The 18,069-nt window shown below is 39.8% G+C and overlaps 1 protein-coding gene and 1 long non-coding RNA gene across 4 annotated transcripts in view; one reads left to right on the forward strand and one right to left on the reverse strand.

Moving 5' to 3' along the window:
* Window positions 1–1,745: 1,745 nt before the first annotated feature.
* LOC120558684 lies at window positions 1,746–2,736 on the reverse strand. Of its 2 annotated transcripts, XR_005639165.1 has the most exons (3): window positions 2,459–2,736; window positions 2,029–2,173; window positions 1,746–1,939 (listed from the first exon to the last, which is right to left on the reverse strand). It is a non-coding gene; the product is annotated as an uncharacterized LOC120558684 (long non-coding RNA). The 2 variants fall into 2 exon arrangements; XR_005639164.1 differs by having other exon boundaries at window positions 2,029–2,736.
* A 3,107-nt stretch (window positions 2,737–5,843) lies between these two features.
* LOC120558685 (forkhead box protein J3-like) overlaps window positions 5,844–18,069 on the forward strand; it is a 65,597-nt gene continuing 53,371 nt past the window's right edge. For both annotated transcript variants that reach the window (XM_039799809.1, XM_039799810.1), the window contains exons 1-3: window positions 5,844–6,133; window positions 15,699–15,822; window positions 16,128–16,602. In XM_039799809.1, coding sequence (XP_039655743.1) covers window positions 16,243–16,602 — 360 coding nt within the window. In that variant the 5' untranslated portion in view covers window positions 5,844–6,133; window positions 15,699–15,822; window positions 16,128–16,242. The remainder of the gene's footprint in view (window positions 6,134–15,698; window positions 15,823–16,127; window positions 16,603–18,069) is intronic.

Consider the following 18,069-nt stretch of genomic DNA (forward strand, 5'->3'; position numbering starts at 1 on the left):
CGAATCACGTTTTTAAATTGTCTTCAAAGTAATCCAGTGATAGTCTGATGTCTGTACAGTGATCATGTCTGTAGCCTAAAAGGAACTGCTCATATCTAATTTGACATACTTTTAATGGTGCTTGTTAAAATGTAGCCTAAATAAATGGTGTGCTAAATATAAGTTTACTCATAACTCCATGGCTAGGCTACATTATATTTCTTGTTTATATCCTCCACTCCCCCCCAAAAAAAGGTAGCCTATGTTACTGTAGTCCAATACCTAAACATGAGTGATCATCCCCCAGATAGAAATAAGACAAAGAATAAAAACAGGAATCACAATCACAAAATCCATGACAGTGCAACACCATTTTCTTTTCTTTCTTTTTTGGCTCTGAATGTCCCATCAAGTATTTCAAAATTATATAAACCCATATACACAGCAAACTGAAAAACTGTTACACTAAATTAGGATTAGACATATGGGTAAAACTTCATAGTCTACAACTCAAGTACTTAAGTAGGCTACTGCTTGACTTGTGATAATTTAATGCATGAATTAATGCAGGAGGTATCGTTTCAGTTTCAGGAGACTTTGATGATTTATAGCATTTAATGAATATCAATTTAGGAGAATTAGGATTAAGCAGTACAATCACAGTGTTAGTGCCATGTGGTGCTTTTCCAACTCCGAGGATTTCTGACTTTTCAGAGTATTCAACTCATGCTGTAAGCGTTATAAGTTTAGCTGTTTACGGGTGTCGTGGCAATTTTGCAATCCCACTCTGACAATGAGGAAAGAGACAAAAATATCTTACAGTATTATCACATTTTTAATGCTCAGAGCATGGTACAGAAAACTAAGGTGAGTTTGTAATATGCACCATGCTTTGAGCATTAAAAGTGTGACAATACTGTAAGAGATATTTGTCTCAGTCCTCATTGTCAGAGTGGGAATGCAAAATTGCCACAACATAGGCTATGGGCTTAACCTTCAATTCAAACAAAGATATAAATGGTGCTGTAAAACACATAGCTTAATTCATGAACTCAAACACCTCAGCACAGACTAAATACAATGTCAGCCTGACCATACTGCAGTAGAGCCTAGTGCGTTTATTCTTCTTCCCTGTGTGTGTGTGTGTGTGTGTGTGTGTGTGTGTGTGTGTGTGTGTGTGGTTATCTAATTTTGGGGACCTTGGGAGACAGACACAGGCCAAAGCCTTTTGTTATCATTAAGCTGCTCTCCCTCAACTCTGAAGATCCAGAAGTGTTTCCGAATTGAACATATGGGCTTTAACTTGTGACTTGAAACCATAGACTTTTATTTTTACAGTCAATGCTTGAAACAGACCTAGGGTAGGGTAGGCTAGTCTCAATTTAGCAGCATGAGTGTGTAAGATGGAAATTCCACCACAGTACAACTGAATTAACATTCCTTAACTGGTGATCTATTAGGCCTACGTGTGAAGTAGGTCTAATTACAGAAAGGCATAGTAACTTGACCACTTGTTAACGGTGAGCAACTGTAGATGCTAGATCGCATCCGCTGGACGGCTCAACGTCAAATGACGTGCCTCATGGCCCTTTTTTTTCTTTTTTTTTTTTCTCCCCCCCCCCCCCCCCCCTCCCCCCCCTTGCTTTGCTTAACCCTAACCACGTCTATGTGGATCGGTCTTTTAGTTAGCAATGGAATGTTGTACCCTTATTATAAAGTGTTACCGACATACGAAGCTAGGCTAATCATTTTTACAGAGGAGTCGATGACATGCAAGTTATATTTTATTAGAATGAACAAAACAGAAAACACGGTGATAGTCAAAAGTACAGCTGCGTATATAGCTAGCTAGGCTAGGCTAGGCTAGCTAGCTAGTCCAACAGTCCAGCCCTTTTTGCTCAAGTTTCCATTGAGACGCTTCAGGCTTCATGGATGTCAAACGATGATCCTCGTTGTGACTCTATTAAGAAAAAGAGGCTCTAAATTACTGAACTTTTTAACAACAGAAATGTTACAAGTAAATACAGGTCAACATAAAAGCAAACTTACAAAATAGAATTTTTTGAGACGTTTCGGATGTTTGTTGAGTTTCACCAAAGACTCCCTCCACCATAGATGTACAACTGTGCGCCTGCGCAACTTTCGTCTCTCGGCGAGCGAGGCGTATTCTCGCGAGGCTGGATCCTGCTCTGCTCTAAAGAAATGTTACATGAGACAAACAAATTATGTTATGTGACTCAACAATACATTCTTCGTATCTCTATTTACCCAGATAACATCATTGTTAAACAGTTATAAAACTAAATGCCATGAAATATCTTAATAATTAACCAAATCGCCTTATCTAAATTAAATTGTTACGTAGGCCGCTTATTCAGCAGCGCTGTATTTTATGTCTGTAGTTTTGTTATGATTGTCCAAAATACATAATCTCGAGATATCACTCGCCTACTTATAACAATGATGGACAGCCCCAAACCTAGAGATTACAATGGAAATCATCAATGGTTGCTTTGATGCACCCTTCAGGTTCCACCCTAAGAAGTTGCATAGTTTGCGGTGAATGATGTCTGCCTCCTTGGATGATGTATCCCCTTACTTAGCCTACTCAACGCACTGCATCGTCGGGGAACCAACAGGATCAAACCGGGCAGAGCCGGTCGTGCTGCCCAATCATCACAAAGTAAGGGGGGAAGGAACCGGAGTAGACACATTCCTCTTGATAAACGTTGCGCAGTCAACAACAGACAGACGTTTTCTGCCGCAAGACTCCACCTCATTTGTCATGTTTACAATATAAACATTAAATCACCAACGTTTTACTGTGAAATTGCCGTAACCTATTACATTCTGTGCCAAAATGAACTGTTTATCCTACAACAGCCTATGTTTTACAAACATTAGGCCTACATCAGAATGCTGTTCAGTTATAGGCAACTGTATACAAAGACATGAGTGTTAAAGTAACATTAGCTATATTCTTTATGCATATTAAGTAGGAGTGACATCATGAAGTCGCACTGATTAAATTAATGCAAAACACAGATGTGCAGATAAAAAATAAATAAAACTTCTATAGGTTCAAACTATGGTAACACATATGCTATCCTAGAGAGTCCTCTGGTGGTGGACTCATAGATTACAACACTGGCCCATAAAAAAAATCTGTTATCCATTTGTTTTTACTTCTTAAAATTAAATGTTTGAAACGTTAAGACAATCCATGGCTTATATTTAGGCTTATATATTCGTTATTAACATAATCTAATTGTTATTTATATTTTTAGATATTTTCATAATGTTGTTTTTGTTAAGAGCAGTTTTCATCTTTACAGTCTATTTCAGCCAAAGTATGAAATTCATGAAGAACAATTTTAGCACTGATTATTGCTGCTTTGAAAATCCTCCAATTCAATGACAAAAATGACAATTTCAAGCATCTCCACTATCCAGACGAGTGCAGCACTGAGTTGTTTCTAAGCCTAAAGTTGAAAAAGTGGGACTGGAGCCATGTGACCAAGCTCCCAGACAAAAACACATAATTTGTCTGACAATGTAGTGATGTTAAAAGATTATGGAAGAAATTATACTAGAAGAATGCTGATCAGAAATGTACTTGTAGTTGTTTTGACAGCTAAACAAGGGAGTTTGAGATTCCCATTCAGACATTAAGACATTTAATAATAATAATAATAATAATAATAATAATAATAATAATAATAATAATAATAATAATAATAAATCTGACATGATTTTCCCACAAAGGTTCAATTACCTTGTTTAAATTATTTTAAAATTTCATCGACTCCTTCTCCCTCATTGAAAAATGCACAATGTCAAAATGTGCAAATATTGTTAATTTCAAATGTTTAACTGTAACTTCACTGGAAATTCCATTCTTTGTATATGCACTGGACGTTTCCACACCACACACTTGTGTAAGTTACATGCTGGACCACAATTGGTGGTTTCCAAACTAGTTTTGATGTCACAAACTCATGCTTGTTATAAAGTCAGATTTACACAGAGAAACTTCCCCCCTACATCAGAAACATGTGAGAACAGCCTTCTAGTGTCAAACTCTGAACATACATCATTCTGCACATTGACGCTCAAACATCCAAGTGAAGTAAGCAAAACTGCTGTCATTTAGTCAAGCCAAGCCGAATATCCACTTCTTTTCATATGCTCTTCTTGCCAGCATCAAAACAATCCTAAACATTTTAAGTTTATTTGTAGCGTTGTTCAATCACATCAATTCAAAGTGGTTTACATAAAACACAAAGAGGCATTTCAAACAACTACGTCTCTACTTTCTGACTTTTTTTATTGAGTGAATTGTTTCACTCATCTTATCTGGATACATGCAAATTACAGGGTTTATGATGGGATTATGGAGTTAGCTGTGGTAACTCCACAGCAAACAGCTATGGAGCTAAGTGTTAGGGGGATTTGTACAACTGCCAAGCAAAATGTAGAAGCCTACTGTGTCTGCATAGGCTTGTGCCACTGTCTTTCCTCTCTTTTACATGCATTTACATATATACTGCTACTTCCAGTTTGTTAACAATGTATAGCCTAACACGGAAGTAAAAGCTGTTGGAAACTACCATAACATGCTGTAACAGATAAAGCTGTTGTTGACAGTGACTCTGCAGCAGCTCCTTATTACAAAAGATGCCTTTGTTGGCTCTACTTTTAATTCTCAGAATTGAGTTGTACGTAACCTATGTTTAGTGGTTAATATCCCAGTCAAGAATGTTGAGGGTATATTCAATGCTGAGGGAAAAAAAACTGTGTGACTTATAGATACAAATGTCACTCAGTATGTGTATTTAGATCCAACAGTTAGACGCAAAACCCAATACAATTTACATGACGTTACATTGGTTGTATGTTAGCATAGACTGTATAAAATAGGTCTCTAGAGAACAGTGTGGTTGCATGAACACAACTCACGCACATCTTTTAGTATTGTATGTCTTCAGGGTTTAAAATCCATGTTTTGGGCAACTCAAATGTTCAATCCAAATAACCGAAACACCAGCAAAGTCAGTAGGCTACTGCAGCAAAAGTAGCCAGTGTGGGACCATACATTTGAATACGCATCCTTGAGACTGTGTGAAGTGATGAGTTAAAAATACCAAATCTCTCTCTTGAAATCTTCAGCTTCAACAAGGTGTTCTGCTGATGTCTGTCCAGGTGGGTGCGCTGTGCTTCACATCAAGCTTCTCCCTGCATTTAATCAACATATTACAGGCATGCATCCCAGAGCCATAGAGAGAGAGAGAGTCTTTCTCTATCACTCTGATGCATCCTAACTGAGAAATAGCCTACCTCAATTGTAACAGATAAAACACCACCAAGCCCCTAATTTTTTTGGTGAATAACAGAACAATATAATAGTCTATTAGGTGCCACTAAATGCCACAATTTGCACTTTGACAAGTGTGTTAACATTGTTATTGAACACGTTTCACAATAATTCTGTGTTTTTGGTGTCTGGATATATCACACAGACAGTGTTTTACCCCTAGCGAAACAGTCAAAATCACTTAAATTCACACGTTTGAATAATAATAATAATAATAATAATCATCATCATCATCATAATAATCATAATGATTCTTAGATGATGGTGATTACTTAACAGAGATAAAAACCTAATATCATAATAATAATGTCACACTTTTTATTTTTAGTTGTTATAGTTAGGCTTCATGCTAGACATAATTATGGTAGGTCGGTGTGTGTCCTGGAAGAATGTCATTCATATTGAAATTGGGAACTAGTTAGTGGATGTGATTTCATTTTTCCTATTGTGGTGCATGAATTTATCTTCAACGTGCTCCGGCTGGCGTTGGAAGTAGTTCCGGTGGTTTAGCAGCAGAGCGGAGCACAGAGAGCCGGGATCTTCGTGTTGTTGAGCGCAAATGCGAATTGCGGTTCGAGTCCGTCCGTCATGACTTTCGAATGACCACAGCAGCGGTCAGTTTGACGCCTGCAGAGCACCGTGCATGCAGCCTAAGTGACAGCGCCGAGGCTTTTGTCTTCGAGGGGAATTTCCAAGTGCAGAATAGGCGTCTGGAGCTTCTGAACCAGAGTAACGTTAAAAAAAAAAAAAAATTGAGCCGGTTCATATTCATCTACGACGGTGAGTAGTCTGTGCAGAACAATGTTTGAATGTTAGTCATGCATGTTTGTGACAAATAGAGATATAGCCTACTGGGAAATAAGTGTTTTTACTTAATGACTGGCTGACAAGTTCGCTGCCTGTCACAGAATGTATGCATACAGACACTGTAGCATTTGTCTATCCAAACGTCCATTAGATAAAGTCAACTTATTTTAAGTTTCCAATAATAGTCTACCATGCAGACAGTGGGGCTGTCAGGTAACAGGCGGTGAAGGAAGTGGTGTTTAATAGAACCATTATTAGTGTGCAAGACAGTGCCTTGCGCAGCTGAAAACACTTTTGAAGTAATACCAGTGGAAGCTTTCAGCCTGACCGAGAAACAATCCAAGCTCAGAGTCCCTATTAGTAACAACGCAACTGTATGGAGAGGCACAATTAGCTTTAAAGTATAGTGTATCAACTACAAAGTTTAAAACACATGAACTCGATGGTTGTAAGGAAAGGTAGTAACAGAAGGAAAAATAAGCCACTTCAGGGGCTTCATAAGATCTAACCAAATTTGTTTCACAGCATAACATATTTTATATAGGTATATATATATAGGTATACCATAAGTGTTGATTTATTTTTGTTTACTTGTGTATGTGTGCATGTATATAGATATTTACAGTATTCCCTTGCATGTACTGTATGGATGTACAGTATGTTGGCATGCATATTATTATGCAATATGCATCATTTCATGTTTCATGGTTATCAGTCAGCACACTTTTTAAAGGATGTGTCATTTTGAGTTGCTGCCCATGTTTAGTTTGTAGGCAATTTATTAATATCTAAAGTATTAAGACTTAAAATACCATGTCAGTTTTACATTTAGTTGAAAGTTAACATAATTTACAGAATTGACATTAACGTGCGCTTTATATCAGATACAGATAACACTGAATGACACATCTTTTTGTGAAAACATCTTAGTTTACCTGATGCAGACAGAAGATACGGTAATTTGCCATAACTGCCCTTGGCACATGTTTTTTTTTTTTTTTTTTAACAGCACATGTTACTTTTAGTCGCAGTTTTACAGTAAGTTAGGTGATGGTGCAGTTATGCATGGATTTATTTTCCATAGGCTGCCTCAAATGGATCGCTGCAGACTCTTTCCATAAAGAGCCTATAACCTTACCATGAACGGTGACCATCTCATACTGTAAAAGAGTCATTATCTTTCATCATGCTGCAGTAGGGAGAGCCAGCCAATACTATATATTTTCTTCTCTCCAAAAAAAAAACCCACACAGACAAGGGGAGTGTGTGTGTGTGTGCGTGCGTGTGCGTGTGTGTGTGTGTGTGTGTGTGTGTGTGTGTGTGTGTGTGTGTGTGTGTGTGTGTGTGTGTGTGTGTGTGTGTGTGCTTGTCAGCAACAGACTGAGAGAACGTTTGAGAGAGTACCGTGTTCCTGATTTGGATGCGCCTCTAATTCCTATCAAGATGAGAGCTGTCTGAACAGATTTCTCTCATCATTATTTGCTCTGAGATTTACTAGCGCTTGTAAATGGTGTTGATTGAGGGTAATTTGGCTTTTTAATTGCCGAACAGCTGCCACACTCACTGCTGATTGCCATTGTAGACTTTCTGAGTAGATCACTCATAGACCTAAATGCCTCATTAAAACGTTATGCAGAATCGCATGAAACGTGAAGAGAAGGAACCCTCATAATGTTTTACTGATTTCTGTTTTATCATCGGAAAGGTCGTTGTAATTATCCTCAATGTCAGCAAATGCAATGCTTAGAAACGAGTGTAGTGATGACTTTTTGAAAGTTGAATTAAGGGTTATTTGTGGATACTCTTGCATTTGAGTTTCTTTGATAAAGATGAACTCCATGTGCCCGTGTAAAAGATGTTAGTTGGGCATAGATGAGAACGACTCGGAGGACCATTTTCCACCATTTATTCCATTGTCTGACCAACTCACATACAGATATTGGCTCCAGGTTGGTCACTGCACATCTGGATCATCAATGCAAAGCAGCACTCTGAGCAAACTTCTTTATAATGTCTCAAGCAATACAACTTTAACAAATACTACATAACTTTGACATGAGGCTTAGCCAGTATGTTTCCTTATGTTAGAAAAGTATTAGCTGAGAGCTTTTAAAACTGACTATGAAACCTTTTTTTCTTAAATCAATATAACAAAACATGAACTGTCTCTCTCAAAAAAAAGTAAAGTAAAACCATGAACAATATAGAAAATGTAATCCAGTGTAATAAGATATGCCACTAAACATAGGCACCAACATAATTAAAATTACCACAGAGCACATACCTGCAGGAAGACAGTCCACACACACATATTTCTCCAGGTCGGTCCCTGCACATCTGGACTTAGATTTACATAACAACAGAATTGACACAAGGAAATAGCTGCCAAAATCTTGACAGGGATACGCGAGTCACATGTAAAAAAGGCGGCCCTTTAAGCAAGGAATGACGCTTAGTGGACTTCAACGGTGAAATGGAAGTGTCTACAAAACTGTTACCTGTATATAATAATAATAATGGTGGTGATGGCGCAGTGGATATGCCACGTGCCTTTGGAGTGTGAGACCTGCGTTCGAATCCCATTGCGATACATCATCAACCAATTTGTCCCTAAGCAAGACACTTAACCCATAGTTGCTCCAGAGGCGTGCGACCTTACAAATTCTTCTTTAATTATTTCTGTATCAAAGAAAACAGTAAAATAGCACCACACAAGTTGCCACATCAGTGCAAAGCAGCACTGCGAAGGCGGTCTATAGGAACCAAATTAGCACAGGAGACGTTGGTAAATAAAAATAGCTTGGCTGCTCAATGAGATAACATTGACGAATTGTAAACAATTATTCAATAATGAAAACAATTCTCAAATACAAAATTAAAGTAAAAGTAAGTTTTTTTACCCTTTTACAATGGTATATGAATCAGTCATGGCTGTCGAGGTTTTATGTTGTCTTCCTGCATATTTATCAAGACAAGATAAGATAGGCCTTTATTGTCTCCGATAGGAGAAATTTATCTTGGGCATTCGAGAGAAACAAAATGGCGACACATTGCGCATAAACACACAATAAACATACAGTTAACCTACATAGAAACATAATCATACATTATCTCATCCAATGCTTCAGTGAACATCTAATAAACCTTACACAATACCCCCCTACCTTTCCTCACAATCACAGAAGAGCAGAAGAGAACCCACAACGCATCCTCCCCCTCATATTGCACTTCATTTTGATAATGATTGCACATTTCCCGTTAACTCATGCTGTGGTCAATAACTTCTGTATTGCACAATGCATAATACCATATCAAATATAACGTAGCATATATATTTATAAAAATATTGCACCAGTACCCTATCAGGCATTGCACATCCTATAACCATAATGGTAAGTACAACAAATATATTTTAGTAGTATTAGTCATACATACATCACTGCAGCCAATACACACACACATCTTATCTCTCATTATTCATTAATTTGATTGAAAGAGGCACAAATGAGAATTTATACCTGTTACGCTTGCAGTTTGGTAACCTGTACCTTCTGCCTGAAGGCCTCAGCTCATACTCACTATACAGGACGTGATTTGGGTCGTGGGTGATTTTGAGACCCTGTTTCATCACCGCCTCCTCGAAGAGCTCTTGAAGAGGAGTTGGTGGCATTTGGCCAATTATTTTTCCAGCCCTTTTTATCACGTTTTGGAGCTGTGATTTTAATTTAACGGACAGGTTACGAACCAAGCCATAATGCAATAACGAACAATAGATTCAATGGCTGCCTTGTAAAACAGTAGCATGATATCTTTGTCCACTCCATGAACACTAAGTCGTCTTAAAAAAATATAGACGCTGACATATCTTTGAACAAACATACTCCACTTGATGGGACCACTGCAACTGACAGTCTAATTGTATGCCTAAATACTTATATGTTGTTACCTGTTCAACAAGTACTCCTTCAATTTGGAGTGTGTGCGTTGATCTCTTATTATGATGTAATATATTCTTTTTGTGTGACTTCAAAAGTAATGTTGGGACGCCAGTGAACCCAAATTATGACATAATGTGCTTTGTTAAGCAGCTAATGTCTGTAAACTAAATATACAGTTGTTTTATATGTATTTACGTTTTTGGAGAAAGAAAAAATATAGTAATTATAGATATTTGTTTAAGTACATATATAATCAAAACACGATCACATCCTGTGTTCATCCAGTTTTCACAAAGTTCATTTTATTGAAAAACCCCAGCATGATTTAGCGTTAGCATGTATCATTAAGAAGTCTTTTTTTTTTTTACAGCTCATAAGTACAAACCCATCACTTTGATGTGCACTTCACTTCAGAAAGTGTTTGTCTGTCTGAGTCCACAGTGTGGATCCCTGTAAACAGAGAGACTATAGGCTCACCTTTCATACTGCTGCCATTATACAGAATCTGCGTTTAACCTGGGAAAGAAGATCTGTTTACTTAAGGACTTACTAAGTAAGAATATGCTTTTAGCAAATACCAACACCCACTCTCTTCAGTTGGATTGATGCCTGCAAACACCTTCGTCTTCTACTGTTTATTGTGAACACTTCCGCCAGAGCGGCTGTTGGTCAAGTGCCATGCTCAAAGATTTGCCATAGCTATTAAAATAGGTGAGGAAGAGGTCTAATTTGCTTTAGCTAGAAGCCCTCTAATCTGCCTCTGTTATTATCAGTCAACTATACAGTCAATAGGCCATTTTTTAAAACTTATAATCAGCTGTTTAAATCATCATTTAGACAAAGTGATTATTGAAATTACCTGATATTAGAAGTAATTACCGGAGCCCTGCAAGTGAGTGGATGTGGATCCTTCATTCCCAATCAGCTGTTCCTTCGCTATTGATTTACCTATATACTGTACCTCAGCAAAATCTTCAGGCTGGTAAGGCGAATGCATTAGAGCAGACTTAATCTCCTTTTAAGTACCTTTTAGTTCCCTGAGTGCTCCCAGTCAGTGTGATTTTTGTCTTGTCCCCAGGAAAGTACACATCATTTTGGATTCAAATGCAGCAAATCCTTTTATCTTGTCAAAATCCTCTTTGATTCTGTTAGGAAAGCGTTGCTATGATTTGAAAGAGAAAGATGTAAAAGATAAAATGGGGGATGATCACTTTTAAAGGGCTGTCATTTGGATTGAACTCAGCAGTGGTGCTTCAAGCGACAAGAGTTCAGTGCAAAGCCTCCATTGTGAACCTGATGTAGAGCCTGTGTCTTACACAAGCTGAGAGTGTTGTTGCACTCTCCTGGTTATGTTTTAATGAGTAACAATTGTTAGCCAATTTGCATGTAAAACAATGTTATTATAAACAAGCATCAAAAAGCTGTTATACTTCTAAAAAATGTAAATTACTCTCCATTATAAAGCGCAACAAATCCTAAGCCATGCCTCTGAGCCAGGGCCTCTAGGTTTTGGATGCTCGCTTCCATTATTAATGCTATTCACAAGCCAAACTTTTTTGGTTGGTACAGTTGGGTGCTTTAATCTATTTTTTGCTGTAAATTAATGAATTTTTAAAGAGGACTAGTCCTTGCTGAATAGGGCTGGATGTGGGAATGTAGTTTGAGACGTGGTGACGCAGTGCTATAGCCCCCTTTACTGTGCAAAGTGTGAGTTCACAAACAGCATCCCATCTCTCTCTTGGGACCTTTAGTTGGGGGAGTTTGCCAGAATGCTGCACTCCTATGTTTTATTTATGACAAAATATTCCTTTTTAACTTTACCGTTGTCAGAATCTAGAATTGTGATAGCTTTTTCCTAGTCGGCAGTGGTAAGTCTTCTGGGTCGCTAACTCCCTCTACCTTGGCAGATGTTTTTCAGGTGTCTGTGTGGGCTTAGTGAGCTAAATATTTTACTCTAGGCCTTCGGGGATTCAGTGGAACCTACTGATTTCCTTGCCTTCTTTCAATCAGATGTTCAGACCTGATAAAAAAATTGTGTTAATCGGTAAGTTCTGTTTCATTTGAGATGTCATTTGATTGACTTGGTTGACATGGGCCAGCGATCAGTTTTCAGAACCCAGTGATAAAAGTCAGGGATAAAGTATTTTCCTCTCTCTCTGTATTATTCTTTTTTTTCCCCCAACCTTATGTTTCTTTTCAAGCATTAGTTAGCCTGACCACTCACTTAAAGTAGTAAGGCCATACAATGTCTCTCAGTTTGAAACTGTGCATTCCATCGATGCCTCTCCAGGTCTCCTTTGAGAATAAGTAGACAGTATCAAACGATGATTGCCTAACCCAGCTCCATTGAGAGAGCAAGCCGCCACCATAAGGGCAGCTGATTTGCCTTGATATTTTATAATTGAACCTTTTCACGGGTATGTTTTCTGGCGCTGAAGCAGAAAGTAATTAAGACGTTCAATACTGCTTTTTGGACCTTTTCCTCCTTCCTTTGAATGGCCCACACTCTTAGACATGACAGCGCTCAGTATGCTTACAGACTTTCTTTTGACACATTAACCTTACCGTTGCCAAGGCAGTTTTTGCCAGAAACCCCCTCTACTCTGCACGCTCCAGGTGGGTATTTTGTCATTACTTCATTTTCCTCTGAAAATATTTTGATGCCTCTTTCTTTTGGCTCCCTCCCCCCTTCCCTCACCCATCCCCCGTCACTCCATTCAAAGTTCTCTATTAAAATGCAGAACTGTAAAGCCTCTCTCTAGTCTAAAAGCCTGCTAGCAGCGGGGGACTGTTAGCTGTTAGTGATGCATACAGCTGAGTGAGTGCATCACAGCTACAAAGTCTAATTGGTGAATACATTCAATCACACACAGACCCTCAACTCTTTTAAAGGGACAATGTTCCCAGTCATGAAAGCTCCATCCACAGTGCAGAGAGTGATGTATTTAAATTATTTGGGGAAGAAAGATTTTTTTCATAAACATCCAAATCATTGCTCCTCTTTTCATAGATTACAAGATGCTTGTAATCTTTTCTGGGAATGCTAGGTAATAGCTCACAACCTGATCAATGATACAGAGTGGAATCTTGTGGGGTTGTGTGAGCCCCCAATCTCTGCATTACAATTAGTACTCTCCTGCACTGCAACAAGGAGATCCACTTTCAGGGACCGTTTTCTGAACTGTAATGAAATTTACTTTAAATGAATCTGCATTAAACTCAATCATATGAAGGTAAACAGAAACATGTTGTTGTTATTAAGTTAGTATAGTGTTCAAAGTGAGACCTACATTTAATAAAACAGTAAAAAAAAAGACATCATCTGCACTTATGATATAGATCTAAACCTGAGGATGCTGTTAGCAGACATAATTGCATTAATACCAATAGACTGTATGGATGTTCCTAGTCCAAATGTGTAGCCCTAAAATGCAGGATTTTGCTTGAAAGAACATCAACAAAGACAGAAGGGTTAATTTCCTCTCTCTCTCTCTCTCTCTCTCTCTCTCTCTCTCTCTCTCTTACATATTGCTGTTTATTATATATATATATTAATGAACAGTTACCTGAGATTAGATATGAGAGTTTAGCACTCAGCATCTATGCATACAATACAATACAATGCATTTCTATAGAAAACGGATAGCCCTAAGATAAGCAGAGATATAATCCTGAAAGCTGTCTTCTCTGCTGTGATCATTTTTCTCCCCTGAAACCATGTGGGCCTCTGAGGCTGATGTGAACCATAGCAGATATCAGAAACAAAAGGCACAGTGCTGAGGTTAGCCCAGTCACTGTGGGACCAGTTGACTGAGTCGACTAGGTAATTGGTTGCGTCTACCCACCCAGCAGGGCCCCTCTCCCTAGAAGCCAAGTCATGCCCCTCTTTCCGCTCTCTTCTATAACTCATCATCCTAATGCCTCACCAGGCTAGCGGTGCGAAGCTACACCGTGCCGCCATGCAGCCAACCCACGCTCCCAACATCTCAGCAACAACAGCCACGGCAGCACAGCAGGTCAGGGCTTGTGGCAGACTGATTTGCAGCCTGAGCCTCCTTTTTTAATGAGGGGAAAATAAGTACTTGTTGTTCTGTGTCTTGTGTGTCACCACCCCCATCCCCACCTACCCACCACCACTGCAACTAGCAATGCTACCTTCCCTTCAGCGAAAGGAAAAAAAAAAAAAAGAAGAAGAAAAGAAAGTTGCACTAATTAAGATGGCTTCCTGGGATTTGGAAGAGAGGGGGTTGGCTATGGCTTCTCCCACAGTGGCAGGGCCTTGAGGAGGAGATGGGGGTGGTGTTGTGCAAGAGGCCTCATCGGGCATATCTTGTCTCTCTTTTCCTCTTTCCTTCCCGTAGTCCCACTGCCTGGCTTGTTTGGCTTGATAAGTCTGCTGCTAAACATTTGTTTTTTCTACTTGTAATTAAGCAAGGTTTTTGCGGGAGCTGAGTACTTCCCTTTCTCTTCTTCATCCTGGTGTATCAGGCTCTCCAGGGGGATTGGTGGACCGAGAGACAGGGGTTTGTGTTGCTCCTGGTAGGCAGGCTCATTGAATTTCTCCTACTTTGATTATATACAGTGAGCATGAATGGAAAATGCGTGGGCCAACACGCTCTTTGTTGTTCAAGGACAAGCGAAGGTTACTGCATGGGATGGTAGATGAAGGTTTAGATGTAGATTTCTGTATCCTTAGGAGGCTAAATCCATCCAGCCGTTGTTAACTATTCACTGGCATTGGTCCACTCCATAACTCTTTTGTAAAACTCGTAGATTACCTGCATTTCGCAGAATGTAGGGCTTTTATCATCCGTAAGCACCAAGCACCAAACAAGGCAATTTTCTTTGTTGAATCAGAGTGTGGTGTGAATGCAACATCTTCACTCCAGTGATGAGTAGCTTCAGTCCAGGAGTGACAAATCTACGAATGTTCAGTGAGTAAAGTACAGAACAATGGTATTTTCTCTCTTATGCACCAAATGCGATTGTCTTTGTTGTTTCTTTCTGAATCATGATAAAAGTATTAACTAACAAAAACAAACCGTTCCTATCCTACTTGCACAGGACACATTTTTAAGTTCAGCACCGCTCTAGAAATAGTTACCAAATTGAAATGTTGGGGCTTCTTGAGTTTTTTTATTGTTTGTGTCTGTCTGAACAGGATCTGAGACACGGGGGGAGTATGGGATGGGGGGTGGGTGGTCGTGGACTTGACAGGAGAGTCTAGAGTCAGAGAATAGGAACACAGTTTTTTTTTTGGGGGTGTGTTACACAGAGAGGGAAGGGGACGAGCCTTTCGGCTCCTCTAGAGGATTGGAATTCCTCCTGAGCTGTTCCCCCCATTTGGCAGGCACTTGTGAAAACAATTCCCCAGCTTTTAGTCACTCTGCAGATCCAATTGCCATTTCCACTTTGGAGAGAACGAGAGTGAGAGGCAATCCAGATAGACAGAAAACAGTGAGAGAAAGAGAGAAGAGTTTTAATCGGGTTGGACAGATGCCGAGGCCAGTTGAGCGGCTGTGCGATATTAATATCTTTATGAAGGCTGTCTGGCGGTGCAAGCTCACCGTCTTGTGTGGTTTTGTGTTTGTGCGTTGCAGCAGCGGCCATCGCAGTGGCTAAATGAAGAACTTGTGAACATGCACGAGGGAAGGACTCTACCTCTCACTTTGGTTACTTCCCCAGATGCTTTGGCCCAAAGAAAGATGGAAAGGAATTGGAAGAGTAAGACACTTAACTCATACCTATTTTCCCATACTGCTTTGCTTTTTACTGTTCAATTAATGTTATACAACTGTTTGATTAAAGTTTTTTTCTTATTTATAGCTCACAGTGCAGATCATGTTTATGTGCAGTGTTAAAGACCAAGTGATGAACATGCCAAAATATTTAGTTTTCCATTATACGAAGCTACACTGTAGGTGGAAAGTCATGTGCGAGTTAACATCTGTGTGTCTCTGCCAAGTGTGCTTTCTGCTCCAGCAAAAGGAGATGAATAGGCGTAGTAAACAAACCTCCTGCTCTTCCAGACTTGAGCCAAGGCTGCTGCACAGCACCCATTCAGTGAGCCAACAGGAGATCCTCCATACGCCACGTCGCTGAGCCTCTCACCCTTTCCTTTTGACCCCTCGGCCTACAAGCACCATGACCTCTGAGCTGGAGAGTAGCCTGACCTCAATGGACTGGCTCCCCCAGCTCAGCATGAGGGCAGCCATCCAGAAGGCAGATGCGGGACACCACCACGGCCACCACCATGGACACCACCACCACGGTCACCATCACGGGCACGGACCTGGCAAGAAAATTGCCCATCTGGACCCAGGAACAACGCTGGACCAGGAGGAAGCAGCACAGCACAGAGACGGTAAACCTCCCTACAGCTACGCCAGCCTGATCACCTTTGCAATCAATGGCTCGCCACGCAAACGGATGACCCTCAGTGAGATCTACCAGTGGATCTGTGACAACTTCCCCTACTACCGAGAGGCGGGCAGCGGCTGGAAGGTAAGACGAGACAAAAGAGAGAAACTGTGTGATATGGAGTCTGGCTTTTTAGCGTTAAGCTTTTATAGCTGGTCTCAGGTCTGTGTGTCAACATATCTAATACCCTGGTGAATCCAAATGGATCCGAGTTCACTCCAGCTCTGATCTTATGGTTCCTCATAATCACTGTGGGAGAAAATATTTGAGGACGTTAGCTTATGTAAACGGCCGATGCTTCTAAATGACATTTACTTTTTGGAATTTGATTCACAGATATTAAAGTCATCCTATACCGGGTTCACACTGGCTGCTGAAGCGCCACAATCGGCCACAAAGTGCTGGGAAGCGCTTTTTTTTTTCGCGAGCCAAAAGCAAATCTTGCAAGAAAACACAGTAATAATCTATACAAAATGATATAGAAGGCATATATAATATAAATGCTCTGATTCTGGTGAATGATAAAATATGCATCCCCCTGCTTCCTGAAAGCTAAACCTAGATTTGGAGTCGAACAAATCGATTTGATACTGGACTGATCAAATGCTTTCAAACCTCAACCCTATTGCTCATGCTCAAACTGCACAAATCTGATCCAGTGGTTGTCTCGAAGAGCACAGAAACCTTTTAGTAAACCAGGAATGATTGACAGAGGCGTTTCGTCTCATTCAGACGACATTATTAAATCCTTATGTAAATGCAGCTGTGCAAATCCTGGCTGATATGAGCAGAAAGGTGGCTGTGTTATTTGAGACGAATGAATAGATCCCTACGGTTGTGTCTTGGGGATTCTCTACCTTATTAGTGAAGAAGGGGATGGATATAGTCCTTCCACTGACACATTGAAAAAGCTGTCTGCAAACTATCAACCAATTCATCTTTCTGGGAGCGGGGACATTTTTCTTCTTCTCTCATTATTTCTCTCTTTCACTTTCTATCTTCATCTCCCAAACACTTGCACTCCACCAATCCCACCCTCTCTTAGTCACTAACTCCTCTCTTCTTTCCCTTTCACAAACCTGTGTTTGTTCCCCGTCTATAATCTTCCACACACCATTCCCTGAGCAGAGATGCATGCCAGAAATGGAGACAAAAAGGTTATGATACAAGCCAGGTTGGGTTGGCAGAGCTTCTTACCTGCATGTAGGATTCAATCAATTTGTTTTCTGTTCGGAGAGAGAGGATAGGGGTTATTAAGACCATTCAGGCTTTCTCTCGCTGCAGCTCATGACTGCCTTCTCCTGCTGGATGTATTTGGGTGCCAGGATGTTTTATTATCCCATAATTACACCTCTAGATTCATTGATTTGTGTGTGTGTCTGCATTCAAGTAGCTATATTTTCACATGTTTTGGCATTAATCCATGATATCAGTGCAGAAAGTTTGTTGTGAGATAAATAACCCAAAGTGGTGTTGCATTTTAGTAGCATTTAAGGGAACAAATTAAGCAGTACTTCAAGGTAGAACACCAGTCACATTTCTGTGTTAGTC

The sequence above is a fragment of the Perca fluviatilis genome, chromosome 5 (genome assembly GCF_010015445.1).
Source record: "Perca fluviatilis chromosome 5, GENO_Pfluv_1.0, whole genome shotgun sequence".
NCBI classification, from domain to species: domain Eukaryota; kingdom Metazoa; phylum Chordata; class Actinopteri; order Perciformes; family Percidae; genus Perca; species Perca fluviatilis.